General features: G+C 56.6%; 8 protein-coding genes across 8 annotated transcripts; all 8 read left to right on the forward strand.

The window, feature by feature from the left end:
- Window positions 1–3836: 3836 nt before the first annotated feature.
- LBRM_27_0630 (putative radial spoke protein 3) lies at window positions 3837–4910 on the forward strand (the record flags this gene model as incomplete). The annotated part of the gene is made up of 1 exon (XM_001565772.2): window positions 3837–4910. The coding sequence occupies one exon, from the start codon at window positions 3837–3839 to the stop codon at window positions 4908–4910; it is 1074 nt and encodes a 357-aa protein (XP_001565822.1).
- A 1726-nt stretch (window positions 4911–6636) lies between these two features.
- Window positions 6637–8391, forward strand: LBRM_27_0640 (conserved hypothetical protein; the record flags this gene model as incomplete). The annotated part of the gene is made up of 1 exon (XM_001565773.2): window positions 6637–8391. One exon carries the CDS (start codon window positions 6637–6639, stop codon window positions 8389–8391), a length of 1755 nt encoding a protein of 584 aa, XP_001565823.1.
- A 908-nt stretch (window positions 8392–9299) lies between these two features.
- Window positions 9300–9926, forward strand: LBRM_27_0650 (conserved hypothetical protein; the record flags this gene model as incomplete). Its single annotated transcript, XM_001565774.1, has 1 exon — window positions 9300–9926. The coding sequence occupies one exon, from the start codon at window positions 9300–9302 to the stop codon at window positions 9924–9926; it is 627 nt and encodes a 208-aa protein (XP_001565824.1).
- Window positions 9927–12172: 2246 nt separating this feature from the next.
- On the forward strand, window positions 12173–13255 carry LBRM_27_0660 (putative replication factor C, subunit 4; the record flags this gene model as incomplete). The annotated part of the gene is made up of 1 exon (XM_001565775.2): window positions 12173–13255. The coding sequence occupies one exon, from the start codon at window positions 12173–12175 to the stop codon at window positions 13253–13255; it is 1083 nt and encodes a 360-aa protein (XP_001565825.1).
- A 1110-nt stretch (window positions 13256–14365) lies between these two features.
- On the forward strand, window positions 14366–15352 carry LBRM_27_0670 (putative protein kinase; the record flags this gene model as incomplete). Its single annotated transcript, XM_001565776.1, has 1 exon — window positions 14366–15352. The coding sequence occupies one exon, from the start codon at window positions 14366–14368 to the stop codon at window positions 15350–15352; it is 987 nt and encodes a 328-aa protein (XP_001565826.1).
- A 1436-nt stretch (window positions 15353–16788) lies between these two features.
- Window positions 16789–18423, forward strand: LBRM_27_0680 (conserved hypothetical protein; the record flags this gene model as incomplete). Its single annotated transcript, XM_001565777.2, has 1 exon — window positions 16789–18423. The coding sequence occupies one exon, from the start codon at window positions 16789–16791 to the stop codon at window positions 18421–18423; it is 1635 nt and encodes a 544-aa protein (XP_001565827.2).
- Window positions 18424–19214: 791 nt separating this feature from the next.
- LBRM_27_0690 (conserved hypothetical protein) lies at window positions 19215–21305 on the forward strand (the record flags this gene model as incomplete). Its single annotated transcript, XM_001565778.1, has 1 exon — window positions 19215–21305. One exon carries the CDS (start codon window positions 19215–19217, stop codon window positions 21303–21305), a length of 2091 nt encoding a protein of 696 aa, XP_001565828.1.
- Window positions 21306–22270: 965 nt separating this feature from the next.
- Window positions 22271–24052, forward strand: LBRM_27_0700 (conserved hypothetical protein; the record flags this gene model as incomplete). The annotated part of the gene is made up of 1 exon (XM_001565779.1): window positions 22271–24052. One exon carries the CDS (start codon window positions 22271–22273, stop codon window positions 24050–24052), a length of 1782 nt encoding a protein of 593 aa, XP_001565829.1.
- Window positions 24053–24854: the final 802 nt, after the last annotated feature.

Genomic DNA, 24854 nt, shown 5'->3' on the forward strand with positions numbered 1-24854 from the left:
TTAGACGCCCCGGATTCGCGAAGGTCTCTCTCGCCCCGCTTCACTACTGCGGACTCTCGCGGGAGCCGAAGAGCGTCGCTGTGATGTTGACACCCGGCGCAGAGGGTCGGCGAGTGGACTTTACGGTCAGCAGCGCGTGTGACGTGCACGTGCTGGTGCGCCAGGAAAAGATGACAAACCGACTGGCTGCGATGAAGGGCGATGCTATCGCCGAAGACGACGTGGTGATGGTGGCGTTCAACGACCAGGCGATGAAGTTGACTTCCTCCGGTGATGCGACAAACGCACGCGAGCACTCGCTTGTGTTCCGGGCGGATAAGCCGGGCTACTACTCGCTGCTTCTCACATCGCCTAATCAACCTGTTACTGGCGACAACCCATGCACCGTGAGCATCTTCACCCCAAAGCGGGTAATGGTGAAGTTTGTGCCGCCTCCTGCTGGGGCCAGGCCTCTGCGGCCGACCCGCTTCCCGGTGCTACCGCGGGGGCCCGCTACGGCCGCTGGTGGCAGCAACCCGCGTCGTCTTCGAGGAGCCTCCACCGCACGTCAGCCGCAGCCGCAGCGCGAAGCAACCTTACCGCCATTGCGTAAGAACGGTGCGGGCACGCCGAGTGCCGGTTTTCTCTCGCTTAGTGGACCGTTCTCTTGCAGTTGTTAAGGATTTCAAGAGGTCCAAGGCGCGAAGTTAGCGTTGCTGCGGGACACGAGCGAGACACGTTGGGCGAGGGGAGAGGGAGGAAGAGGCAGCTGACCGTAGCCCTCAGAGCCCGCACCCCACTTTCTTTTTGGGTCGTGTCTCGTGCGCCACGTGTTCCGCTGCTTGCGAGGGTTGTTCCGCACACCGACGTTAATCCTTCATTTCTCGTGGCATGTTTGGATGTCGTTTGTGCTACGCATCGTGCCTCTGCACTGATGTGCTGATATCCAGAAGGACAGACGTACTTATGTGGATCCCTCTCCGCTGCGCTACTCAGGCGCCTCTTTCGCCCGGAAGCCTTGCATGTGCACGTGTGGATGTCCCTTGAATGTGTCCTCTCTTGAGTTGATGTTTTTACGTGTTGCTGTATCGGTTACTCTTCTCTAGTCTCTCCCCCTTTTTTCCCCCTCTACGCAGTTCCTCCGTTCTCCGCTCGCACTGATCCACCCTGCCCTTTTCCCTGCAGCTGCTTTCTGCCCTAGCAGTTCTTCTCCCCCCTCTTCATTTTTTAGTCGGCTTGAGGGAATCGCCTTGACCGTACTGGCCCATGTGTGAGTTTGTTAGTTCGTATGCGCGTGCAGATGTGTGTGGGCGTGCGGCAGAGGTGAGGAGGGAATGCGGGCAGTCGCTGTTGGAGGAGGAGGAGGCGAAGCAGGAAAGAAAATGAGAGTGAGGGAAGGGAGGAGGACGTGCAGGTGCATGTGTGGGGACTTCGGTGCGGGGGGTGGGTGGGTGGGGCGTACTGCGTCACGATCGCGAAGAGTGAAGCTGAGGAAAAGCAGCGAGAAATACACAGGTCGGTACCTCGTGGACAGCTCGACTCGGTCGATTCGTTTGGTGCGTAGTCGCTTCTCTTTATTTATTTTATCAATTTGTCGAGAGCCACAGGGTATACAACGACGCGGACGTAACAGCGCGTTGTGCTGTGTGAATTGCCTCTACGTAAGGACTCGTAAGAGTTGTAGACGATGCTCTCTCTCTCTCTCTCTCTCTCTGGGCATAGGTACGTGTCTTCGATGTGGAATACAACAACAACAACATAGAGATCCACTGTGCTGCTAGATGGGCTTGAGGGAATTCGCCCCATGTGGACGGATTTGTTTCATGTCGTAGTATTCCCCACGTCGTCATCTACTACCTTCTCTTTCTGTTGCTGCGTTTTACTTCTTCAATCAGTACTGAAAGGCACGCGACTCGCTGCCATCGAAACCCTGTCGAGTGCACCCCTTTCGTTTCGCCGGTCTTCGCCGTGAAGGTGGACGTTGCGCCGTCCTGCGCGAGAGGCGAGGGCTGGGGGAGGGGGGATCAGAAGATGTGTCTTCGATGCTACACTAAAAACCCGTCTTCGGGGCTGATGTTTGGCTGTGATGGTCGTTGTGGTTGTGGCCGGGAGGAAGTTAGTTGAGGATACAAAAAAAACCTCCACTTTTCGCTGAAATATTTGCACACTGCCGTACTTGAGGACGTACGCTACCTGCAACCCCCCCCCCACACACACACACACGAAAGCATTCAGTCGAGCCTCGCTGAAGTTTAAAATGGATCGAAAGCGCGCAAGAAAAAAGAGGTGAGGGAGCGTCTGCAATCTGATCTCGATGAAGGCGTTGTCTGTGGCGCGTACACGAGGGCAGCCGACTCCCCCATGAGTGTCTCTCTGTAGTCCTATAGCGTGTTTCTCCCAATGCTCATCTTTTCGTTTTGCACGCATTGAGGCTCTCTTTTGCGGCGCGCCTCCTTTTTAGGGGTGACTTCGTGCCATTGTGTCTTCGTGCGCGCGTGTATTCCCTCTCCCTTCTCGTTTTTCTCTCTTGCACGTTTTCCCTCGAGGCTTTGCTTCGGTTGTATTCGTTGTCCCCGCCCTGCCCTGCCCTGTTGTTTCGACACACCAGTCATCGTTCTTGACTACGGGCCGCGCATTGTACGTGCATGCTGTTTCTGCATTGGGGGATACGTGGAGGCTTCTTTTTTCTCTTTCTTGCCGCTGTCTGCGTTCTACCGACGGGGGAGGGGAATGCGCCGCCTGCGTTCTGGAGACTTTTTTTGTTGATTGATGGTTCTTGTCCTCAGCCACTCTAGTCCGCACACCCGCTAGAGTCTATGTACGCCTTCTCGCGCTCGCGATAAACCACCAACAGCGCACTTGAGTGATAAATATGCAGCGTCTTCGTATGCCTATATTGTCTACGTGCCACACGTCGCCGAGAACAACCCACAAAGGAAAAGCACAATTCACGTCATCACTCGCACGCTAATTGGTCTTGCTGCGGCTTATCACCTCATCACACCGACCTCTCCCCTTCGTTCTTCCTCACCAATCTCGCCACTCTTTGCATCTTTTGTGTGAGGGGTGTGTGGGGAACGCGAGTGATTGCAGTTCTTTGCTGGTGTAGTCACCATGCAGGATGGGGGGAAGACGAGCGGGTTGAAGCCGAAATCGTAGCTCGGGTGGCAAGCAGTCTTGCTAGCAGAAAGGCAGCTGTCTAAGTATACTGTGCTCCTGCCCACATGTCACAGACCCGTTCAGTGGCCATGTCGACCTGCCTTAGCAACTGCGTCTATATTTATTTGCTTTTCTCCCTTCCTCCACTGCCCTTGCCTTCTCGTCCTCTCATCTCTCTCCATATCGTCCATCGTTACCTTCACTGTTATGCATTATGCGATACACGCACACACATACATACAGGGAAGGTGCATTGTGTACTCGTGCAACGCAAGCACCACTGGCGACCTCAGTTTGTGGGTTGTTTTGTCCTCTCTTTGCCTGCACTTCCGATTTTGCTGAGAGAAGTGGGCACATCGCTGTGGGGTGTATCCGCGTACTCAACAACCCCTTTAGTCGGCGGTACTCCCTGTATCAGCTCCTCCATCCATCTTCTCCTTGGACCAGGTCAGCGCATCTCTCCGGCGTTTCTAAGTGGCGCTCTTGCGTGCCAAAGAGCGCCACTGGCTGACGCTCTTCTGCTGTTTTTTTTTTTTCTTTTCTGTTTACAGTGTGCCTCCCCCGTTAGATCGCGCTTCTTCTCGCTACTCTCCCTCCAACTCACACGCCATCACACCCAGCGCCATAGAGATCGACAAGCGGAAACAGTGGTGCCGATACTGGCCATTGCCCTTCTATCTCTTGTGCACTTTTCCGCAATGCAGCGACGGGCGGCAGAATCGGAGGTGACGGCGGCCGCCTATACTTTCCGGCAACCACCACAAGGCTTCCAGGAGCCCAAGTACCGTGACCCGTCCAACGGCCGCAATGCAAGTCGGTTCATGCACAGCGACTCACAGCGGTATGGCAATATCATGTATGACCGCCGTGTTTACCGCGGCAGCACCTACGCTAGTCCGATCATGTCGATCGCCGCACGCGCTGAGATGGAAAAGCGTGAGATGATCGACACGCAGCGGCGAAAACAAGCATCGCAGCGTGCCGCCTCGATCAAGCGTCGCAAGCAGTTGGAGGCGGCCCGGCGACACATGGCCACCCCCGACCTGGGCAATGACCGGCATAACACACAAGTTCAAACCGACGAGTACTTGGAGGAGCTGACGGACAGAGTGGAGCAACAGCCGCAGGAGACGCAGACGGACCCGCTCATGGACCGACCAGCAACTCCAAAGTACGTCCCAACAAAGTCCGGCCGCGACGCGGAGACCCAAATCCACGAGGGTGACCTGTTTCGCTTCGACGAAGCCGTGGAGCCCATCCTTGAGGTGCTTGTGGGCAAGACGCTGGAGCAGGCAATGCTAGAGGTGATGCAGGAGGAGGAGCTGGAGCTCCTGCGCCAGCAGCAGATCGAATTCGAGCAGCGCCGCAAGGAGGAGCTTCTGGAAACCCAGAAGCTTGAGGCGGAGGAGCGTCGCAAGTTCGAGGAGAAGGAGCGCCGCAAGAAACAGGAGATGGAGCGCATCCAGCGTGAGAAAGAGACTCGTGAGAAACTGCAGGCGAGGCAGTTTGCCAAGGCGTACATGTGCAACATGGAGAACCGCGTCTTTTCTCGACTGCAAGATGAAGGGTGGTTCGCAGACCGCGTGTTGAACGAGGTGGAGCTAGACTTCTTCCCGTGGCTGATGGCCGAGGTGGACAAGGAGCTAGCCAAAAAGACGAAGGCCCGCGCGCTCGTGGACGAACTTATTCGCGAGGTAGTCCGGCTGAACGCCTCCCAGCTAGCGAAGAGTCGCGCAGCAGCGGCGGCGCAGGAGAGGCCTTTATTGGCGTAGGGTGCTTTCTTCGGTTTCTCTCTGCGCTCCTCTCTCCTCCTGTCGCACACGCGTCTACTTGCAGTGATTGGGTCCTTTCTGTCGCCTTCTTCTCGGAGCGCACTTTTCCCTGTTTGTGTCGCTCGCTCTACGCGTCTTTTGGCGACGGCGTCCTGCCCCACCTACTGTTGCCACCGCCACCGCCGCAGCAGCGACAACTGACGTCTCTACGTATTTCCCTCGCTCTATCGCTTTTCTTTGATTGGGCCGTTTCGCTCTGCCTTTCTTTATTTTGCATGTTTATAGTATGTATGAACTTACCTCTGGATGGACTTGATGGAACTCGCTCGACTGTCGCACTCGCACAAGGCGCGTGCCTCATCCCAGCGAAGGGGTCGTAGCCAATCCACATGTGGCGCTCTCTGGTGTGCACGGAAACAAGATGGAAGGGGAGAGGAGGAGGGGTGAGGGTCGCACGGATCGACACAGTGCTTTTCTTTCTGACTGGTGCAGAAGCCTTTCTCTCTTTCATCTTAAAGAGACGCACCGTGTGCCGAGGTCTCGTACCGTTTTTCTGCGTTCTTTTCCCGTGATCCTCTGATGTGTAGTGAAGGGGATAAAAGTGCCCCCCCCCCCTCCCCGAGCCGCTCGCTCACTCCTGTCTTTCTCTCTTATTCGATGTTTTGTGCGGGCACATGCTCACGTTACGGCCCCCCTCACCACCCTTCTATGGCGTGCTGCGTTTCGTTTTGTGTGTGTGTGTGTGTGTGTGTTCATCCGCATCTCTGCGTCGCCAATGTGTAGTGCGCGTTCGTTTATGCTTGTGCCTGATCCTTTTGTGAGCGTGTCTTGCTTGCTGGATCTGGTTGATTCCAAAGCGTTACGGGGGTGCTCTTTACCTGCCTTGGTGCTGACGACAAACAAGAGGAAAAAAAAAGCGAAACAGCAGTAAACATGACAACAGTCGAGAAACACTTGCATCATGTCACCTTCGGCCCTGAGAAGCGTAGCTTTTTCTCTTGAAAACGCGGGGCCTCCGCTAGGGTAGCGCAGATGGCTACGCCGAGGCTGCCTCGCACTCACTAGACAAGCGCGTGCGCACGTGATGCTGTGTGTATTGTTCCTCTGGGGTTCCGTGTGCAGGATTTATTATAATTATTATTCGAGCAGATGGGGCACGGCAGCAGCAACGCATGCCTTGGCAAATTGCTGCGTTTTTTGTGTGGGTTCGTTAGAGATGTACCGTCTCTGCACATGGTGAGTGAGCGCCTGAGCGTCTTCAAGCTCGCAGAGAAGCGTCCACTTCTTCTCTTTCTACTCTCTCCCCCTGTCTCTCACGCTTCCCTTTCCCATCGACCGGATGCCACTCGAGCCTGTCTTTGCGTGTTCTCTTCTTTCTTTGTACGCTTGGGTTGTCGCGCTCCATCCCGAAGACCACCTATTATTCGCGCCTCTCTTCTCTATATCGCTTCTCTGTGTTCTACCGAGAAGCGAGTTGTTCTTTAGAGGTACACTTCTCTCTTGTGAGGGGGTGGCCGATGAGTTCACACCGTCACGCGCAACGACCTCACTCAGCGTCTTCAGCACGTTTCTTTGTCGAGTACTCGATATCCCCGTGCGTCTGTCCGTGCTCCTCTGTGGTTGTACTTGCGTCAGGGAAGCTTTCGCCGTCTACCTTGTACGCCATTGACCTTAGCGACATCAGTTGATATCTTGGCTCTGCTCTGTTGTTACTTTTCTTTTTGGCATGCAGTCCACAAGTGTCACAGCCGCGTTGCAGGACGCGTTGGAGAAGGGCGATATTGTGGAGCTCGAGCAAGCCATCACGGCCGCCGAGGACGCAATCCACGTGTCCGCCTACGCCCGAAAGACGTCCTGCTCTCCCCTCGGCACTCTGATTGCCCGAGCAAAGCAGATGCACCACGTTCACATGAAGGCGTGCAAGTCCTATGTGGAGCCACTGCGAAAGGCGTGCAGGGAGCTGAGTGAGCGCGGCATCTTCGAGGCCCTTGTCAAGGCGCGCGGTGCACCAGATGAGGTACAGCTGTGCATGTACACTGACTTGTGCAACGCGGAGTCGCTGCGTCGCGAAATCACCGAGGCGCAGCGACTAGGCGTACGGCTGCTGGACTCGACAAGCGCACAGGAGGTGGACGACTTCTTGACGGAGTGCTCGCCCTTTCTCGAGGACCGCACCATCTTGGCCCTTGTTCAGAAGCGCGAAGACCTCCTGCGCGAGGAGCGGCGGCGCAAGATTGGGGGAGAGCCCACCACACCGCTGCGTGCGGGTGCCACTAACTGTGCGAGGAATGCCGCCTGGCGTGACCACGACCCACTGGAGAGCCTCAGTCATTTTGAACGGGAGAAAGAGGGCGCGTTGCCCGGCGCTGGACGCTATAAACAGCTGATGTACCGCAGCAGTAGCAATGGCGGACGCGCTGGTCGTAAGGGGGTCTCGGAGGAAGTCGCCGGCTCTTCGGCTGGTGCTCGAGGAGCATACCCAGCACTCTGCGATGCCCTGGAGAAGGCTCATGATAGTGATCTGGAGCGCACGATTATGGAGGGGTCCTCGCCGTGGATGCAGACAATCCGCGCGCTGCTTCAACAGGGCTGCGAGAAGGTGATGTGCCAGGAGCACAGCACTCGCCGACAGCTTGAGAGCGCTGAGGAGGACGGACGTGCAGAGGTGTACCGGAGCGAGATGCTTTCCCGTGTGCAGCGCTGGACGGTGGCAGCTGCGGTTTTTTCTGCGTTCCATGGGGAAAAACAGGTTGTACCTAAAAGTGACAGTGAAAACGGTGTGACGCCATGGAGGGCCTCCTCGTTCCATACACGAGCCTCGCCTACGCTTTCTCGTGCACCCATGCCGTTCACGCCCGCCCACGCCTCGCAGGCAGCGACAGAGGCGGCCCACCCAGCGAACCGACCGTTGCCGCCGGTATACGCGATGCACTCCCCCCCAGCGTACACTTTTCGCCCGGGAGAGCGGCAGCGGACCCCGACGCGTTCCTCATGCGTTGACACTGAGGCGGCGGCGGAAGGACCCATCCTTGGCAGCGCCGTTCACCACCGTGTTGTAGAAGAATTGCACACGCCGCACATGTTCCGTGACACGCCGAACATATCGCCCATCAAGGAGATCAGTACGGCAAGCGGTGCGGCATCTTTGCCGGAGCAGGATCAGGTTGATCGCCGTAGCAGCACGAAGCCCGGGGGTGGAGATAGGCCGGAACGCGGAACCCCTCGCGGAGGGGTCTCGGAAGACAGCGCCAGTGCGGCGGCTGCCACACTCGTCTGGTCGCCGAGGACAGCCGCCGTGTTACCGTCGCTAGAACTACGCCGCATCCAGGCGCGACTTCGAGCGGCACTGCAGGAAGAGGACATTCACCGCCGTGATATCGAAGGCACCGAAGACTTTGACCGCAGTGTGTTTCTGTTTCCGGTCTCTGCACGCATTGCCCTGCTTCAACGCACAGAGGCTCAACGGCGGCGTACTTTTTGAACGCCCTCCCCCCTCCGAAAAGGTGCAAGCGGTGATGTGTAGTGTCTGGGAGCATGCGGCTGCACAAGTTTGCAGGGGTGTCATTCAAGTTATCCTCTCCCCTTTCATTGGGGCTCGCGTAAGAGCGTTATCACCACCCAAGGAGGAGTATGCGGAAATGATAAAGATGTTTCTCCTGAGGCTTCTATTGTCTTCTGGAGTCCTGGCTGTCAGTCCCCTCACTTCTGTGTGTGCCTCCGCGCATGCATCTGTGCAGAGTATGCAAACCAGCAAAGCAAGGAGACTTCGCCCGCCCTCGTGAGACCAAAGGGGGTCCACTGGCGGAGCAACACGTGCGGGGGGTTTTGCTCTGTGTTTTTTATATGTTATTATGTTCCTCTGCAGCCATCTCGCCGTGCGAGGAATAACGGCTGAGAGGAAGTGACGCGATGTGCGACCGAGGCACAGGCTTTATTAATACAAATGTCAGACGTTGGCGGACTTCCTAGTAATCCTTCCGCACTCGTCCTGTGCCTGATGCAACCGATTTCGGTCATCCTTAACTGTCTTACTTCCTTCCACTTTTCTTGTGCCTGGGCTGTCCGCGGGTATTCGCTCGTGATGCACACCCTACCGTGCGTTGCCTCGCGTGACATCGTATGTGTCAACACCCGCGCATTTGCATCTTGGGTTGCTTCGATCATACACACCGACACACATGCGCACACACGGTGAACACTGTGCCTGAGGCGAATCACTCTACCATCCGCCTCGGGACTTCCGCCCTCTCTGCAGCTCTCCACTGCCCTCAGTCACAATTCAGTTCGGTGTAGTGTCTCTGCACCGGAGCACAAGCAGCCACTCCCCCCCCTCTCGCAAGCGTGCCTTGCTCAACATACCCCCACCCCTTTACGACAGTCCACGGAGAGATGTGCTACACACTTAGTCGCATAGCTGTGCTGCTCTGTGCTGCTATAGCGCTGGCATTCGCCGTGCTCGGCGTATACCTGCCATTATTCGAGATGCCGAGCCGCATTGCGCACGCCATTCAGTCCCTGAATGCCAGCATCCAGCGCACCGACTTCAACATCTCGACGGAGAAAGCAACGCTGGAGCGCTTCGGGCAGCTGGTCAGTGGAGCGCCCGCCAAGAGCAAAATGACGCTATGGAGGCTCTCGTATGGCACATCGAGGGCTAACACCTCCATCAACCTTCGTGGCGACTACTTCACCTGCTACCAGGGTAACATTTTCATTCAGGCAGCGGAGGGATTTGCTGTAGTGACGTGTGTTCTGGGTGCAGCGAACCTCATCATGTCTGTCTTTCTTTTCTTTTTTGCTCCTGTCGTCAAGTTCCCGCTGGCTGTATACCTTTTTCTGGCAGCTGCCGCCGCGGTGGTCACGGTTGGCTTCGCACTGAATCTCTATCTCCAAGGTTGGTGCAGCGCTGAGTCCCTCAAGGCGTCTGAGTGGAGCTTGTCGCTAGGTTTTGCCTCCTTTGCTATCTCGTGCGGTGTCTCCCTTACCGCCAGCGTCTTGGTAATTCTGTCTTATTAAGCAGTTAACCGACACTGATGTTTTCTTGGAGCTCTCTACCAGTGGGGGCATATGTACGGGTGCATGTGCAACAGTGTGTGTGTGTGTGTGTGTGTGTGTGTGTGTGTGTGTGCCGGTCGATTTTCTACTAGCAGTGGCAATGGTGTTGACTCTTCCCGTCTTGGGGATTGTCTCCGGTTATTTTGCCCCGTCTTCTTTTCCCTTCGCGTCTGTCGTCTCTTTGATTTCGTCTGCAAGCAATGCACGAGAGCCTGGCTACCCATTCAAGCAACGAAACAAGCTGATGTCCCTGAACGCCTCTCTCTCTCTCCCTCCCTCCCTCCCTCCCTCTCTCTCTCTCTCTCTGTCTGAGTGTGGGACGTGCGCGGGGTCCTCTGTGGAGACTTCCCCATTTTCACGTCTTTTGTGTTTTCACCTCGCTGGATTCATGTTGAAGTCGGACCACCTCCACCTCTTGTACTTTCTTTTGCTCTTCTCAGGTGATTGCCTTCCCCCTCCCTTCACCTTTCTGGCGGCCAATCATCCAAATTTTCTCTATACCTTCTTTCTATCCATCGTCACGACGCAGCAGCTGAAATGTATCGCTTGGACTGCAGCCGATTACGTCTCCATATCGTTGAGTCTACGACGCCTCCATGCATGGGTGTCCATGCGCATGGGTTTCCGTACGTTTGTGTGTATGTGTCTTTTCCCCCCCCCCCTCTCTTTTTTCGCATAATCTGCGGCATCAAACTTCTGCTTTGCTGGTCTACCTGGACTTCGCTGGCGATGCCTGAGGGGCAACATGAAGCACAGGATGACACTACGCACAGAGTTCTCGCCTCGACAGCTCTCGCCTTTATTAGTGCCACCCTCTCCTCCTCCTCCTCGGCATTCTCCGCGCATCAAGATCATTATTCTTGCTCCTGGTGCAGTTCTCTGTGTTTCTCTGGTATGGTTGTTGCTGTTTACTTAGGTACTCAGACAGGTGAGATCACACAGACACACACACACACACATACACACGCACACGCACACATGTATCCATTAAATATTCCCTTATTCGAAATTTCTGTGCATACTTTAGTGGTTGTTGTTGCATGTGTCTTTCTCGTTCCATCTCGTTGATCCCTTTTTTTCCCCTTTCAGATCCTCCTCTTGATTGTGTTTCTCTCCCCTCCCCCTCCTTCGTTGCGTTACACTAATCGCGTTGTTATTCCTCTGCTTTCAGTTTATCCTCAGATGCGGCCCCTCTCTCTCTCTCTTCGTCTCTATGCCCACCTTGTGAGTGGCGAGTTGCCGACTGGCTGGTCCACTTTCATGCACTCCTCCCCCTCCCTTTGTTTCCGTGGTGTTGCGTAATCTACGCGCTCCCTTGTGCGCCCCTCCGCTCCGCTCTCCCATTCCTGTTGTGTTCTGTTGTTTGTTTGTTTGTTTGTTGTGGCGTGGCGCTTTTTTTCTCCTGGAATACGCTCTTCCTTGTCTTTGTCTGTGCTGCCCGTGCCGTTGCGTTCTGCCCAGTATCAACGACCCGAAGTAGAGGTGGTACGACTACCAATTTCTCGCGCATGCCTTTGGGCATCATCTTTCGTTGCCCACTGCTGAACGACCAACCTTTCCCATCTGTTTCCTCACGGCCCGTGTGGTGTTGGTGCCAGCATTGATTCAAACGGCGCATGTGTCCTTGTGCGGGGCCACTTCTATGCACGCCCTTCTGTTCCCGCTTTCCTTTTCTCTGCATCGACCCACCTCTCCTCCACAACCTCCAATATGTCGCCAACGCACACCCTCGCTTGTGGAACCCAAATGGCAGTGCCGCATCACGAATCCCCCGACTCCCTTTTCCTCTCGCTGACTTCTCGTTTCGTGGTCTTGTCACCTCACCCCCATCACTGCGCCTTCGCGACCGCGTAGGTCAAACGTACGGTACTCACCGAACACGGCAGCAGCGCAGCAAAATAAAAAAACAAGAAAAAGGAGGGGGGGGGTGACGCTGTGCTGTGCTGGTCTCCACACAGCAAACTGACTCCCACACCGAACGACTCCTTTGTGGCTTACAGACGCACCCACCCATACACACGCAGACATCCAGGTCTTGCTCCTCTGCAGTCTGTCGTCTTCGCCACCATCGCGCTGGGATACCTGCCTTACGCGAAGGGAGTTTTATAGAGACGCTAAGGCGGGGCTCTTCTGTTCACTGTTCTCTCCTGTATTTACTGCTCTCCTCTTCTCTCTTTTCTCTCTCTCTACAGCGTCGCAGCGCCGCCATGTCTATAGTCAGCACGCCGTGGGTAGAGAAGTACCGTCCGCAGACGGTGACAGACATTGTGGGTAACACCGAGGCGATTTCGCGTTTGCAGGTGATCGCGAAGGAAGGTAACTTGCCGAACTTGCTTCTTTGTGGACCGCCCGGCACCGGTAAGACGACGAGTATGCTCTGCCTCGCACGCGACCTGCTGCTTCAGAGTACCGACGCCAGTAGCGCAGGGACGTCATTGGGTGGGTCCACGAAAGATATTCTCAAGGACGCGGTGCTAGAGCTGAACGCCAGCGACGATCGCGGATTGGACGTGGTGCGTGAGAAGATCAAACTCTTCGCCCAGACTAAGAAGACGCTGCCCAAGAAGTTTTTCTCTACAGGCGAGGGGCCCACCAGGGATGAGCATGTAGTCCACCTGCACAAGATTGTGCTTCTGGATGAAGCGGATAGCATGACCCCAGCTGCGCAGCAGGCATTGCGTCGCACAATGGAGCTACACAGCAGCACAACGCGGTTCGCCTTTGCCTGCAACAACAGTAGCAAGATCATTGAGCCTATCCAGTCCCGCTGCGCTGTTGTCCGCTTTAAAAAGCTTAGTGACGCGGACATATTGAAGCGGCTAGTGTACGTCATCCAGCAGGAAAGCGTCTCCTACACCGATGATGGACTGGAGGCGCTCCTGTACCTCGCTGAGGGCGACCTGCGGCAGGCGTTAAATTCCCTCCAGGCTACACACACCGGCTACGGGCTCGTGAATGCTGACAATGTCTTCAAGGTGTGTGACCAGCCGCATCCGGTGCTCGTCGAGAACATCATCACGGCGTGCATCACGAAGCGCAGCATTGACGAGGCTCACAAGGAGATGAATCGCCTGCTTAACCGGGGTTACGCCCCGGTAGACGTGATTGCCACTTTTTTTAAGGTCGTGCAGACAAACGCGCGCCTTTTTCGAAGTGAGCTGCAGCAGCTGGAGGTGCTCAAAATAGTGGGCGAAACGACGATGCGCATCGCCGAGGGTGTGGGTACCTCGCTGCAGCTGGCCGCGATGCTTGCACGCATGATTACCGCTGTGGAAAACACTGCGTCATAGAACCTTCAAGTGAAGCAAGATGGTGTGTTTGGGGGCGAGAGGAAGATAAAAAAGGAAGGCAAGGGAACTCGAAGACACGCTGTGCGATAACTGTGGTGCGTTGGAGTTGCGCTGTGGGTGCGCGTGCTCCTGTGCTTGTACGGAGTCGCCATGCCGTAGAGTCTGTTTTTTTTTTTTCTACTGCTCAGGCAGCTGTACTCCTCCTCCCGCGCCTCTTCTCCCTCTTTGCTGCTTTCGGTAAATCTCGTTCGCTCTGCATTGCTCGAGCTGCGTGGAGAGTGTGCAAACCGGACGAACGATCTCCTTCGTGATGACTGGCAAAAGGGGACCTTAACATAGCACCAAAAGGGGGGGAAGGAGAAAGAGTGACGCAATATACGGTCCAGGTGAGAGGTGGCGGAACGGCGCTGCGAGTGTCTGTGCGCGCCGCGTTGTGACCCAGACGATGGATCGCACTACTGCTCTTGAAGACACATTTTTCGCTGCTCTTCGTGACACAGTCGCCTGCAGATGGAGGTGCACCTCAATGCGCTGGCATGGCTCTGGGTGCGTAGGGGTGTGTGTTGCTGATTAAAGACACACACACGCACACCCATGTATATATACATTATATGCTCGCTTAGCAGTGTGCTCTACATCGGTATTGCACTCCACACCACTTCCTCGCGCAACCCTGACTTCCTTTCTTTGCTCCTTCTATTCCACATGCCTGCAACGGCGTGGAGGTTGCATCCTAGTACGTTCGCATCGCGAAGCACCTTGAGTACAGGGCAACCAAAACGTGAGGAAGCAGCAGCAGCTGGCTATACGTATCCAGCTAACTGCTTGCGCGTCCTTCGACTTCCCTTTGGGCTTGCTTCTCTGTCTCCCTTCTACTGGCACTCTGCTCAAGACATCAACGGTATCTCATCAGTCGCGCAGGGCTGCGCTTTTCTGGTTGTTGTTGGTGGTGGTTGGTGGTGTTTGTAATTGTGTCTCTCTCCGAGGCTACCTTGGTTTCTCGGTGTCGACTCACACAATAACCGACCGCAGTCTCGCACCGCGCCACCGGTGCTGTCCCACACACCCAGAGAGAAGTATACACACAGTGTTTTACCCACGAATCAAGCAATGTCCACTTCGGTGGATGACTTGAATGGTAAGCTGGACCTCGTCGACATCGCGGCGTTGAGTGCCGCTTATCAGCCAGAGGAGGTGCTTGGCGAGGGCACGTATGGCATTGTGTTCCGAGCCCGCCACAAAGAGACCGGGGCCAAGTATGCTATCAAGAAGCTCCGACTCGACGGCTTCTCGGAAGGCGTGCCGGCGACCACCATCCGCGAGGCGACCCTCTTGCATGATCTCAACGACAACCCGAACGTGGTGCGACTGCTGGACGTCGTGTGCAGCGAACATCGTGTCTACCTCGTTTTTGAGCTACTCGACGAGGACCTCCGCACCTTCATCAAGCGGTACCGCCCAGTCAGCGGGCAGAAGCCGGCCAATGGCACAGCAGTGCCGCTCCCCATTGTGCGGGAGTTCACGCGTCAGATGCTGTACGCGCTGTGGACCTGCCACAACAGCCGCATCCTACACCGAGACCTCAAGCCGGGTAACGTCCTCGTGGCAAGCTACCGCGATAAAAAGAGCGAGGAGACAAAGTTTTATGTGAAGCTGGCTGACTTTGGGCTGGCGCGCATGTTCGAGATGTCGGTGCAAACGTACACGCACGAAGTGATGACATTGTGGTATCGCTCCCCCGAGATTATTCTTGGTGATCGTCACTACACACCGGCGGCTGATGTGTGGTCGGTGGGCTGCATCGTGGCGGAGATGATTCTCGGCTACTCGCTCTTTCGCGGCGAGAACTGGCGCGACCAGCTGGACAAGGTATTCTACGTGGTGGGCACCCCGACGGAACAGACGTGGCCCGGCGTGACGAAGCTGCCTGGCTATGAACGAAACTTTAAAGTGTACCACGTGGCACCCCTGCCAACGCGGCTGCGCGACTACGACGAGAAAGCGGTAGAGTTCATCGCCTACTTGCTTGTCACGAACCCAAAGCTGCGGCCCACGATTCCGGATATTCTTGAGCACCCCTTCATGAAGGATGCGTAGCGCACTTTTTTGTTGTTGTTGTTCTGCGGGTCGTGGTAGGCAAGCGGCGCTGCGTTAGGTCTGTTGTGTTTGCTCGTGTCGTCGTCTTTCTGGTGGTCTGTGTACGTCTATGTACGTCTCTCTCTCTGTGTGTGTGGGTGGGTGGGTGTGTGTGAGGCTCGGGGGACTCTCTTTTTGATGTTGTTGTTTTCTTCTTGTCGTGTGCGTGCATGCACGTGTCTACTCGACTCCTCCGATGAGCTGGGAATCATGGAGGGTGGGCGGACGCGCGCCTTTGCTTCGGAACAGCGGCATCTTAGCATAAGCCTGTGGATACGAGAGCCCGTTCTCCTTAGATACGGTCAAAGCAAGAAGGCTGTTACTCGTAGTGCTGCGCTCTCGAACCGCGCTGCGAGTCGTTTCGCATCTTCACCCTCTGATTGAGTTGATGTCGTGGTATTGCACCGCCTCTCTGTTCTCTCTCGTTGGCTTTCGTGAAAGAAGAAAATAATTCCTCTACTCGCTACTGTTTGCCTGACAGTACGAAACGTGTGCCGTGCGGTAGCACTGAAAACTTGCACGAAGCAGACGCTCTCGCTCTCTGTACGGGTAGTAACGAGATCCGCGTCCTCGCCTCCTTCTTTTTCCTCCTGTTCTCGTCACTTACTCGCTTCGCAGGCGAATACGAGAAGAGCATCTCTCCGTCTTACGACTATATTCCTCCAGCCCACAGGAGGGGAGGGGGGGGGGGGAATAACAGAAGAATCTCTTGGCTCCTTGTCGTCGTCTCTTGCATGAGAAGTTCGCCTTGTCTGTTTTGCTGGCGTGTGCAGGGTGAATAGAAAGAATAGGCGGGAGGGCATTGGGGTGTCTACACTCCTCACCCCATTAACTTGCGCGGCATCGATAGAAGATCGTGAAGACTCTCCTCCTGCCTCCCTCACCCTCCCCCTCCTAATGGCTCTCTCCCTCTTCTCCTCTGTCCTGTCGCGCGTGCTCGCGTTACCGCACTTCTTCCACACCTCCTTTTGGTTCTCCTTTGTGCACTGTTGCACTCTCGTCTCTCGAGGTGTGTGCGTCTGCGTGGGTGCGTCAGTATGCAGACCCCCCCCCCCGCCCCCGCCTCCGCACTCTACTGCACACAAAAAACACAGACACGCATCCGTGGTCCCGCCGTCGTGGCGCCGGCTCTCATCGTCTACTCCGCGGGTCCCCTCTCCATTGCATTGACGTCAAAGAGCTGTACCGCCGCTACTCTTCCTCCCCTTCCCCAGCGGTAGGCTTGGACCCGCGGTATTGTTGCGGAGAAGCTTAACACTCGTCCTTGCTGACCACAGACCCGCGCTATTCTCCGATAGGCTTCTATCGAGTGCATACGTGTAGTCTACTGTTGATGCTGAGGGGCGCATTAACTGGCCCTGCCAGAAAGTTGTCATGCCTGGGGCAAAACAGCGAGAATGAGCTCATCTTCAGGGTTGAAGCTCCCTGCACGGAGTTTGGAGGTGGCGAAGCAGAGTTCACTCACTGCCAGTTCGGCCCCTGCAGCATCCTCAGGGACGCCAGTGGAGTCAGCAGAGGTCTATGAGAACATCTGCGGGATTTGCTTCACCGACATCCACCCCGTCGACAATCCGCGTGGCCGTCTCAACTCGTGTGGACATCTGTTCTGCTCCCATTGCATCAGGGAGTGGGCGAAGAACACAAATGTGTGTCCAAACTGCAAGGCGCGGTTCACACGCATCTACACAGCTCACGCCGACTCCGGAAAGGAGCAGGAGACTAAGGTGCGCAAGCGCAACTATGTCGCGTGGGAGTCTTCCTATTACGATGAGGAGGACGACGACGTAGCTCACGAGGAGGCATTGCTGGATAGCGTACGGTGTGATGTATGCCAGCAGTCCCACAATGCCGCGCGCATGATCTTCTGCGACCGTCGTCAATGCGTCTATGTTGCCCATCTTGACTGCCTCAGCTTGGCGGAGCGCCCAGTAACATTTCTATGCGCCGCCTGTTCGAAACTGCGGGAGAAAGATGATCATGTACCGTTGACAGAAAGCTTCAGTGGAACGTCGCTCCCTGATGCTTCGTCGGAGCCACCAGTACCGCTGACGCCGGTAGCTGCAGGACCGGCACTGGCGCAATGTACAGCGGTGGCATGCGCAGCGGCTACAGCTGCTGTCGTTGCACAGAAGCAAACTACTGTCTCTCTGGTGGATACTGGCGGTAGTAGCTGTAACGCGGAGCTTCCTACGAGAGCGTCGTTTAGTTCCGCACCGACCTTCACCATGATGGCTGCTCCTGTGCCTCGTGTGGTTCGACTGGCGGACAACCCCACCGCGGAACACCACGGCAACAGCCGAAGGTCCTTCTCTACGGCGTCGTCTAGGCGCACGGAGTCGTCGACGGTGCCCCGTGTCGCCGTCGACTTTTCAAAGCCGCATTTGCATCTCATGTCGTCCGCCACAACGGCATCACCGCGGAATTCGAGACGCCCCTCTGCGCCTCCGCCCACGGGGAATGCCACTGCGGCGGATGACAACTACTACTTCCTAGCCCCTACTTCACATGCCGTTGCAGCCATGATTGAGCTCAACAGGATAAAGCAGGCGCGCGCTGCGGAGGCGCAGACCCGACACCAGCACGCGCGGTCGAGAGCAGAGCGCCTGCAAGCGGTGTACCGTGCCCCTCAGAGTGATGTGCTTCCCAGTGGCGCCCGGAAGAGAACCCATCGCACTGCGGCGGATGAGATAACAGCAGAGCTTGAGTCGGCAGAGAAGGAGTTCGGTGATCCGCAGCAGAGACGCCTGATGGAGGAGCGCATGGTGCGTAAGTGGGCCACTGACATACTCCCCGTGCTGCGACGCCGTCGCTACATCGAGGGAGACACCACCACGTCGGAAAGCGACTTGTGGGCGCAGGCAGTCACGCAAGCTCGCTCAATGGTGCGTGAGAAGCTGGTGGCGAGGGGTGAATCACTGAGGCGCAGACGCGAGCAGCTGGTGCGTGCGGAGGCACAGCGAGAGGCGGCTGCGCTAGCAAAGCTCGCACGCATCATTGCGCAGCACCGCGAACACCCTCCGAGGCTGGTCTAGTCAGCTGCACCGTGTGAGGCCCTTTGCCACAGCTTTCTGCGTTGCTCGCAGCGCTCAGTCGAGCGGAGGCACCAGCGCATACGCCCACGCAAACACGTATGGTTCTGGACTGAGACTATTGTGGGTGAAGTGATTGCACCTCTAGGCATATTCAACCCTGGCTAGTACTGCCAGGGTCCCCTCCTCTCCCTGCTTAGTGCTGCATCTTACTCGAGTGAAGCCTGAACGGTGAAGCGGCAAAAGAAAAAAAACAAGGAGATACAGACTGCGAGTGGTGCTGATAGACTGCGTCGACTACCGCAATACTGCCCCCGTCATTCCCACCCACGCAGGGCCCGAGCTTTTCTGTCGACGTGTATGCCTTCGCGGAGTCGCGCCCTGATACAACGCCTCGCCCGCTTTTTGCATTCCTTTTCGTTGCTGCCGCACACATTACGTGATGTAAATCGTGATGGGCTACACACACCGACACGCGCGTCTTTTCACGGCCTCACCGCCCGGCTGCCTTAACTCTCCTCCACCTGCACCGCCCTTTTACGTTTTTCTTTTTGTTTTCGTATTTAACGTCCCGCCCCCGCACCTCAAACGAGTTTTGGCGCCGTTTGCCACTTTCCTCACTTCACAAGAGCGCACAGCGCGAACTCCCCCCCCCCCCCCAAAAAAAAAAGAGAGAAAAAGTGTCTTGCACGACTCTGCCGAGCGACGGAGACACGCACCACGCACGCCCCCAGCAGAGAGGTCCACATAGTTGAACCCAGAAAATACAGACGGCGAACGAGCTGGCGGTATTTATGGAGGCGCAGTCACCCTCGCCGTTCTCGTCTCGGGTGATTCCGCATGAGCGTGTGCTGCGCTACGTGTACGAATTCCTCGATGAGAACGGCTACCAGCAAGCCCTTCGCGCGCTGCAGGATGAATCGAAGGTACCGTACAACATTATACATGTGAAGCCTGATGAACCCGGCAACTCATCTGGGGTTGTCCAGGCATCTTTCTCGGGGAAGCGAGGTAGTGCGAAGGGGTTTTCGACAGCGACGGAGCGCAACTTAGAAAGAGCAGTGATGGAGGGCAGCTGGGCTGAGGTGTTGCACGTGTACGTGGATGGTCTCCTGCTTCCGGAGGAGATTAAGGCGACACTGTACGAGGTTATTCTTGAAGAGATTGTGGAGCTTCATGGTCTCATCCCGGCAGGCCGCTCGCTGCTGCTGAATGCTCCGATCTTCCAGCTCATGAGGACAGACACTCCGGCACGCTACATCCGCCTTGAAAAGATGATTGAGCAAGGGCAGCGCACGATGACCGAGGGCACCGTTTACAACGCAGCCATTCGCCACGTCACGCCGGGAATTCTTCACAGAAGAACAGCACTGCTACAGCAACTGAAGACGGCGATTCGCTTCACCTCGGAGGCCCCGATCGGACGGTTGGCGGCTGCCCTGGCTCGCGTCGCCGCTTCTGACTCCGGTGGTGTGGACGGCAGTACACAAAGAACACACTCTGCGTCCATAGTCCCTCCCCAGAGTGGCGGGCCGACGTTGTTGGCTGAGTCCTCCAACGCGGTGGCGATCTCGCGCAAACGTGATCGGGGACAGGCGCTTCCCGACGACGCCGCGTGGGCGGACACTTTTTTGCAGTACCCTCTTACAGCGCCGAAGGAGATACGGCGGCGGCTACCGTACGCTGGCACGCGAGCCGTTTGCTGTTGCACCCCCCTCTCGAGTGCGAATGAGGAGCTGCTCGTGGTCGGCTGTGCCGACGGCGTAGTTGAGTTTGTTAGTTTGACGACCGGCGAGAGCATCGGTAACCCCCTGCGACATTCAGGCGGGGTGATGTGTATGATGCGAGACACCACGGACGGGGCGGGGCCGGCGCCGGACTGGCTCGCCATCGGCTACCGCGACGGGTGGGTGAAGGTGTACAACGTTGACAGTCACAAGCTGGTGCGCCGATTTGAGATGGCGCACACGATGGGCGTCACCGCTGTCGTTTTTTCTGGACCACGAAATACGGTATCCCTGTCTGGCCATCACTCCTTCATTGTAACAGGTTCCTTTGACGGTGCCATTAAGGTGCTCGAGATCGCGACTGGGGCTGTGATTCGGACGGTCGCTAACAGCCACGCCAGCGCGTTTGTGCATGCGCTGCTTCCTTTGGAAGCTCCCGACACTGTGGTCGACGCGCTGCGGTACTTCCTGTGCAGCAGCGGCAATGACGGGACTCTGTCGCTATGGCGACTGGAGGACAAGCGGGGGGAAGGGGCAGAGGTTCCAGGTACAGTGGAGCTGCTGCGTGTGCAGGGGGCAATCCCCCTTGATCAGATTCATCATGAGCTTCGCGACGCCGTCCCCACACAACTCTACGCGCTCCCGTGTGTCGAGGATGCGACGCATAGCACGACTGCAACAACTACCTCCACTAGCATCCCCGCAACAGCGACGCAAGACGCGTTTATCCTCACTCGCGCTGGCAAGGCATGTGTTGTTCGCATCACCGTGAAGGATGAGGGCAACCACTACTTCGGCGCTTCTCTCCAGGCGCTGTGCATTATTGCCACAGCACACCCGCTGCGCTCTGCTTTTCCGCATGTGCACACGGTCGTCTCCATGTCTGTTCCACTGCTCACCCTCTACGCAGCCGACTGCGAAGGCACCATCAGTTTGCACAACATTGAAATGAGGTGGTACAACGAAGTTCAGTGGGCCGAGTTTGGCGGCTGCATGCGAGTCAGCAGTGCGACTGAGCAAAGCGCTGTGATGATTGTGGAAGCAGGCAAGCCCATAAAAGATCTGCAGCTGACGTGCACCTGGTCGCCGACGCAGCATCAGCCGACGAGTGTCGTAGCGTACAGCGTGTCTTTGCCAGCCATCTACGACATGCACTAGTGTGCGACGTTGTAAGAAGGTGAAGCGGATGAAAGGGGTGTGGCAACAGAACGCTGTGTAGGCTCTTTTTCCACCAGTGAGACACCGGTGCGGCAGGCGGTGAAAGAAGTTGGTGGCCTACGCTTTTCGGTGCTGCGCAGTTGTAGCGCTGAGAGGCTCGGGCAAGAAACGGAAGCCCACGTTTTTTGTGTCGGTATGTCACTAACTCACTTGACCGCTGCTCAACCCTTGCTGTCGTGTGGTGATGCTGCTAGATCAATGGCGGCAGGCTACGCGGACAACTCACGAATGGGTGCGACCCCACGCACACAGGCAACACGAAAAGTGGGAAGCGAAGGCGTACACGCACACGCACCCGCACACATGAATGTGTGAAAGAAGGAGTGAAACGTACGCGACTCTGTGCGTTTACTTGCTTGTGCCCGTGTGGTGTGCATTGTTGTTGCTGCGCCCCCCCCCCCCCTCTACTCCACTGCCCCAGTCTTTCTTCTATACAAATGCGCACATCATGAATGAGGGGTGTTGCCCTCTCCCTGTCTCTCGCTCTCTCCATGCGCGTGCTGCCGGTGCCAAACGCGACTCCATACGGATCCCCCTGCTGCTTTTCATGGCGGGGTGATGAGGACGGCCCGGTTGTTATATCTCGTGCAGAGTCGTTGGGCTTTTTCTTCTGGATGTAGTGCGCTCAGGATGGGTGTATGCCACATCGTTGTCTCGGCCCCTCCAACTTTTGTCTCGCTGCACCCGTGCTGTTGTTCTCCCTCTCTCCACACCAGCTCTAGTCACCTCTCAGCAAGCGTGTCCTCCTTTGGGTAGGCCTTCTCCGCACAGTTTATCCTTGCCCGCGCGTGGAACGCAGGTGCCCCGCCACCCGAACAGCTATTCTCGCTCTCTCGCTGCTCTTCGTATTGTCACAGACGATACATGTGGTTGTGTATGTGTGTTCTCGCGCCTGCGTCGCTAGTATGAGCGACAAGTATCTGCGAAATGAGCAGCAGCAGCTGCTGAACTCTATTGGCACGGAGGTGTGCTGGGGGTGGTCGCCCGCCATTGATTTTGTGTCGCTGCTTGCCAAGCGACCACATCGCGCAGCAGAGCAAGGCATAACCCAGTCGATCACAAGTCAAATAGGGGGCCAGCAATCGGAGACGCCACCCTCAGCGTCGTCCGCATCTGTCGCCACGGCGGCACCGTCCTCCAAAAGTAAAGAGGAGGCTGAACTCGACGACCTCATTGCGCAGATTGAGGGCCGTAGGACTGCAACCGCAAAGGCTGCGCAGAGCATCCCAGTAGAGTCATCAGAATCGAAACCCCAATGTAGTCCGCCCTTTTCTTCTTCCACGGCACCCCCTGCTACCGCCGCGGCAGCAGACGACGAGGTGACCGTCTTGCTCGCCGGGGCTTCTGACATCCGCCACCTACTTCGGACTTTGTCTTCTCTTCGCGCTGCCGAGTCAGCCAATGGAAAGTCGGGACCGCAGCCAACGTATCACTTCTATATTTATGAGCCAAGCCTGCGCCTGCACTGCCGCCACCTCTTCTTTCTCCAGTGGTTGCTCGACAGCATGTTCTCGCTGGAGGAGCTGGAGGAGCGTGTGCTCATGTTCTTGGATGTCTACGGTAACGCGCTGATGCGTGACATGACCGCTGCGCAAGTGCGCAACGTGGTGCAGCGCCTGCGCACGGCGCTTGAGACAGACTCGTCTGCGCTACTCCGCATCGCCTCGTTTGAGGAAATGAAGAGCAAGGAGCGGGACTTTGTGGAGAGTCAGCTGGCGCACTGGAACCGCGACGCCTCGGTGGCTGACATTAGAGAACAGTGGATGCAGCGCGTTCGACAGGAGATGGCAGAGCGCTACGACAACCGCGACAACATCATTGACTGGGACTTTGTCTTCCACTTGACGGAGTACACAAACCTCCTGAAATTCCCCGAGTACCGCACTTGGCGTAACACTGGCGTGGCCTTCGACGTCAACCACATCAATCCGCGACGGGGATTCAGCTACGAGTACAGTGTCCCCAACAAGACCCTCTGCTTCTTTTCCCGCTCCGGCCGCGGCGTCTACTCAGGGGACATCAAGAACGGGCCTTTTTTCTCCTTTGGGGCGCTCACGCCCAACGCACACATCCGCCACCGCACGACGGATGGCACTTGCAAATATGGCAACGGCGTCGTATCAATGCACAACGTGCGGGCTTGGCTTTACACACTCATGACCGGCTTGTCATGGCCATGGGCCGACCACGCCTTTGCCTGGGATGACCCACGAAACTACAACTACCTTCCCCCTGGAACACCGAGCGGCGTCGCCTACACCGCCACACTACCGAAGGTGCGCGTGCACTTTGTAGGCCTTGAGTGGGACCGCTTTATGCTGCACTGCAAGGAGGGCAAAGTCCCGCGCATGGATGCAGCCTTCTTTGGGACCTCCTGCACGCAATACATGACCCCCACCGTCCTGGGAGACGTCATGTCGAGGGCGGTGCACGCGGTAGTGGTGGCGGAAACAGCGAAGTTCATCGTGGACGCCGAGGACGTCGCGAAGACAGCATACATCGCGAAGCTGGACGATCTGGCGCGTGTGGGTGGGTGGACGCGAGAAGACGCCTTGACCAGTTACCTGCACGACGGTAAACCGGATCCACTCCCCGTGAAGGGAACGATGTCAGATGCACAGAGAGTCTCCCAGGAGCGGTACGCGCAGCCGTCGCTGCTCGCCTATGTCGCGAAAGTCGCTGCGTAGCGCGAGCGCCGGAATGAAAGAAATCATGAGCGCGAAGCTTTCGTTGGTGTGGTGAAGCGTGTATGAAAGGGGAGAGGGTTTGTCCATTGTCCACACTCCGCCTCCTCAGGTTGCTTGTGCACAGCACCTCACATTTCTTCTCTCTCCTCGTAACTCCCACAGGCACGCCTGCACAAGCACCCAGCAATGTAGCGCACATATTTTCGTTTCCTTATGCAAAGCTTTGCCGCCTCTACCACCTCCTATTCTGCCCTTCTCTTCACTCCACGCTGCGGCCACATTGTCTTGCTGAATTAACGCGTGCGTGTGCGCCAATGTGTTTTCTGCTCGTGTAGATGCAGTGGTGGAGAGAGTCACTTGAGCGCAACTCGTTCTCGATGATGGGCCGAGGCAGTGGAGAGGGGTGAGAACGTGGGCTAATGGAAGAGACTCCGACGTCGTCTCTATTCTTTCTTTGATGACGCTTCCCCACCATCGAACGTATATACCACGAAAACAAGACATTATGCCAACTAGAGCTGTCCATCCGCACCTGAGCACCTTAAACGGGGAAGGAAAGGCGCACGTTGCGTTCTATCAGCCCTCTCTACTACTCTTCGCAGTTTTCAAATGACTCCTCTGGAGAGACCCCTCACCCCGTGCTCTTGAGGGAAGAAGAATGGGGTTGGCATAGAATCGTGCGTGTAGGGTATGGGAATAGAAGTCGCTACCTCTGCGTAGAAATCGCGCTGCAGACCGCTCTGCGTGGAGTGCATCCCCGCTTCACGATACTACACGTCCGTCACATGCCCCTGCCCGTAAA

Source organism: Leishmania braziliensis, chromosome 27 (genome assembly GCF_000002845.2).
Source record: "Leishmania braziliensis MHOM/BR/75/M2904 complete genome, chromosome 27".
Taxonomy (NCBI): domain Eukaryota; phylum Euglenozoa; class Kinetoplastea; order Trypanosomatida; family Trypanosomatidae; genus Leishmania; species Leishmania braziliensis.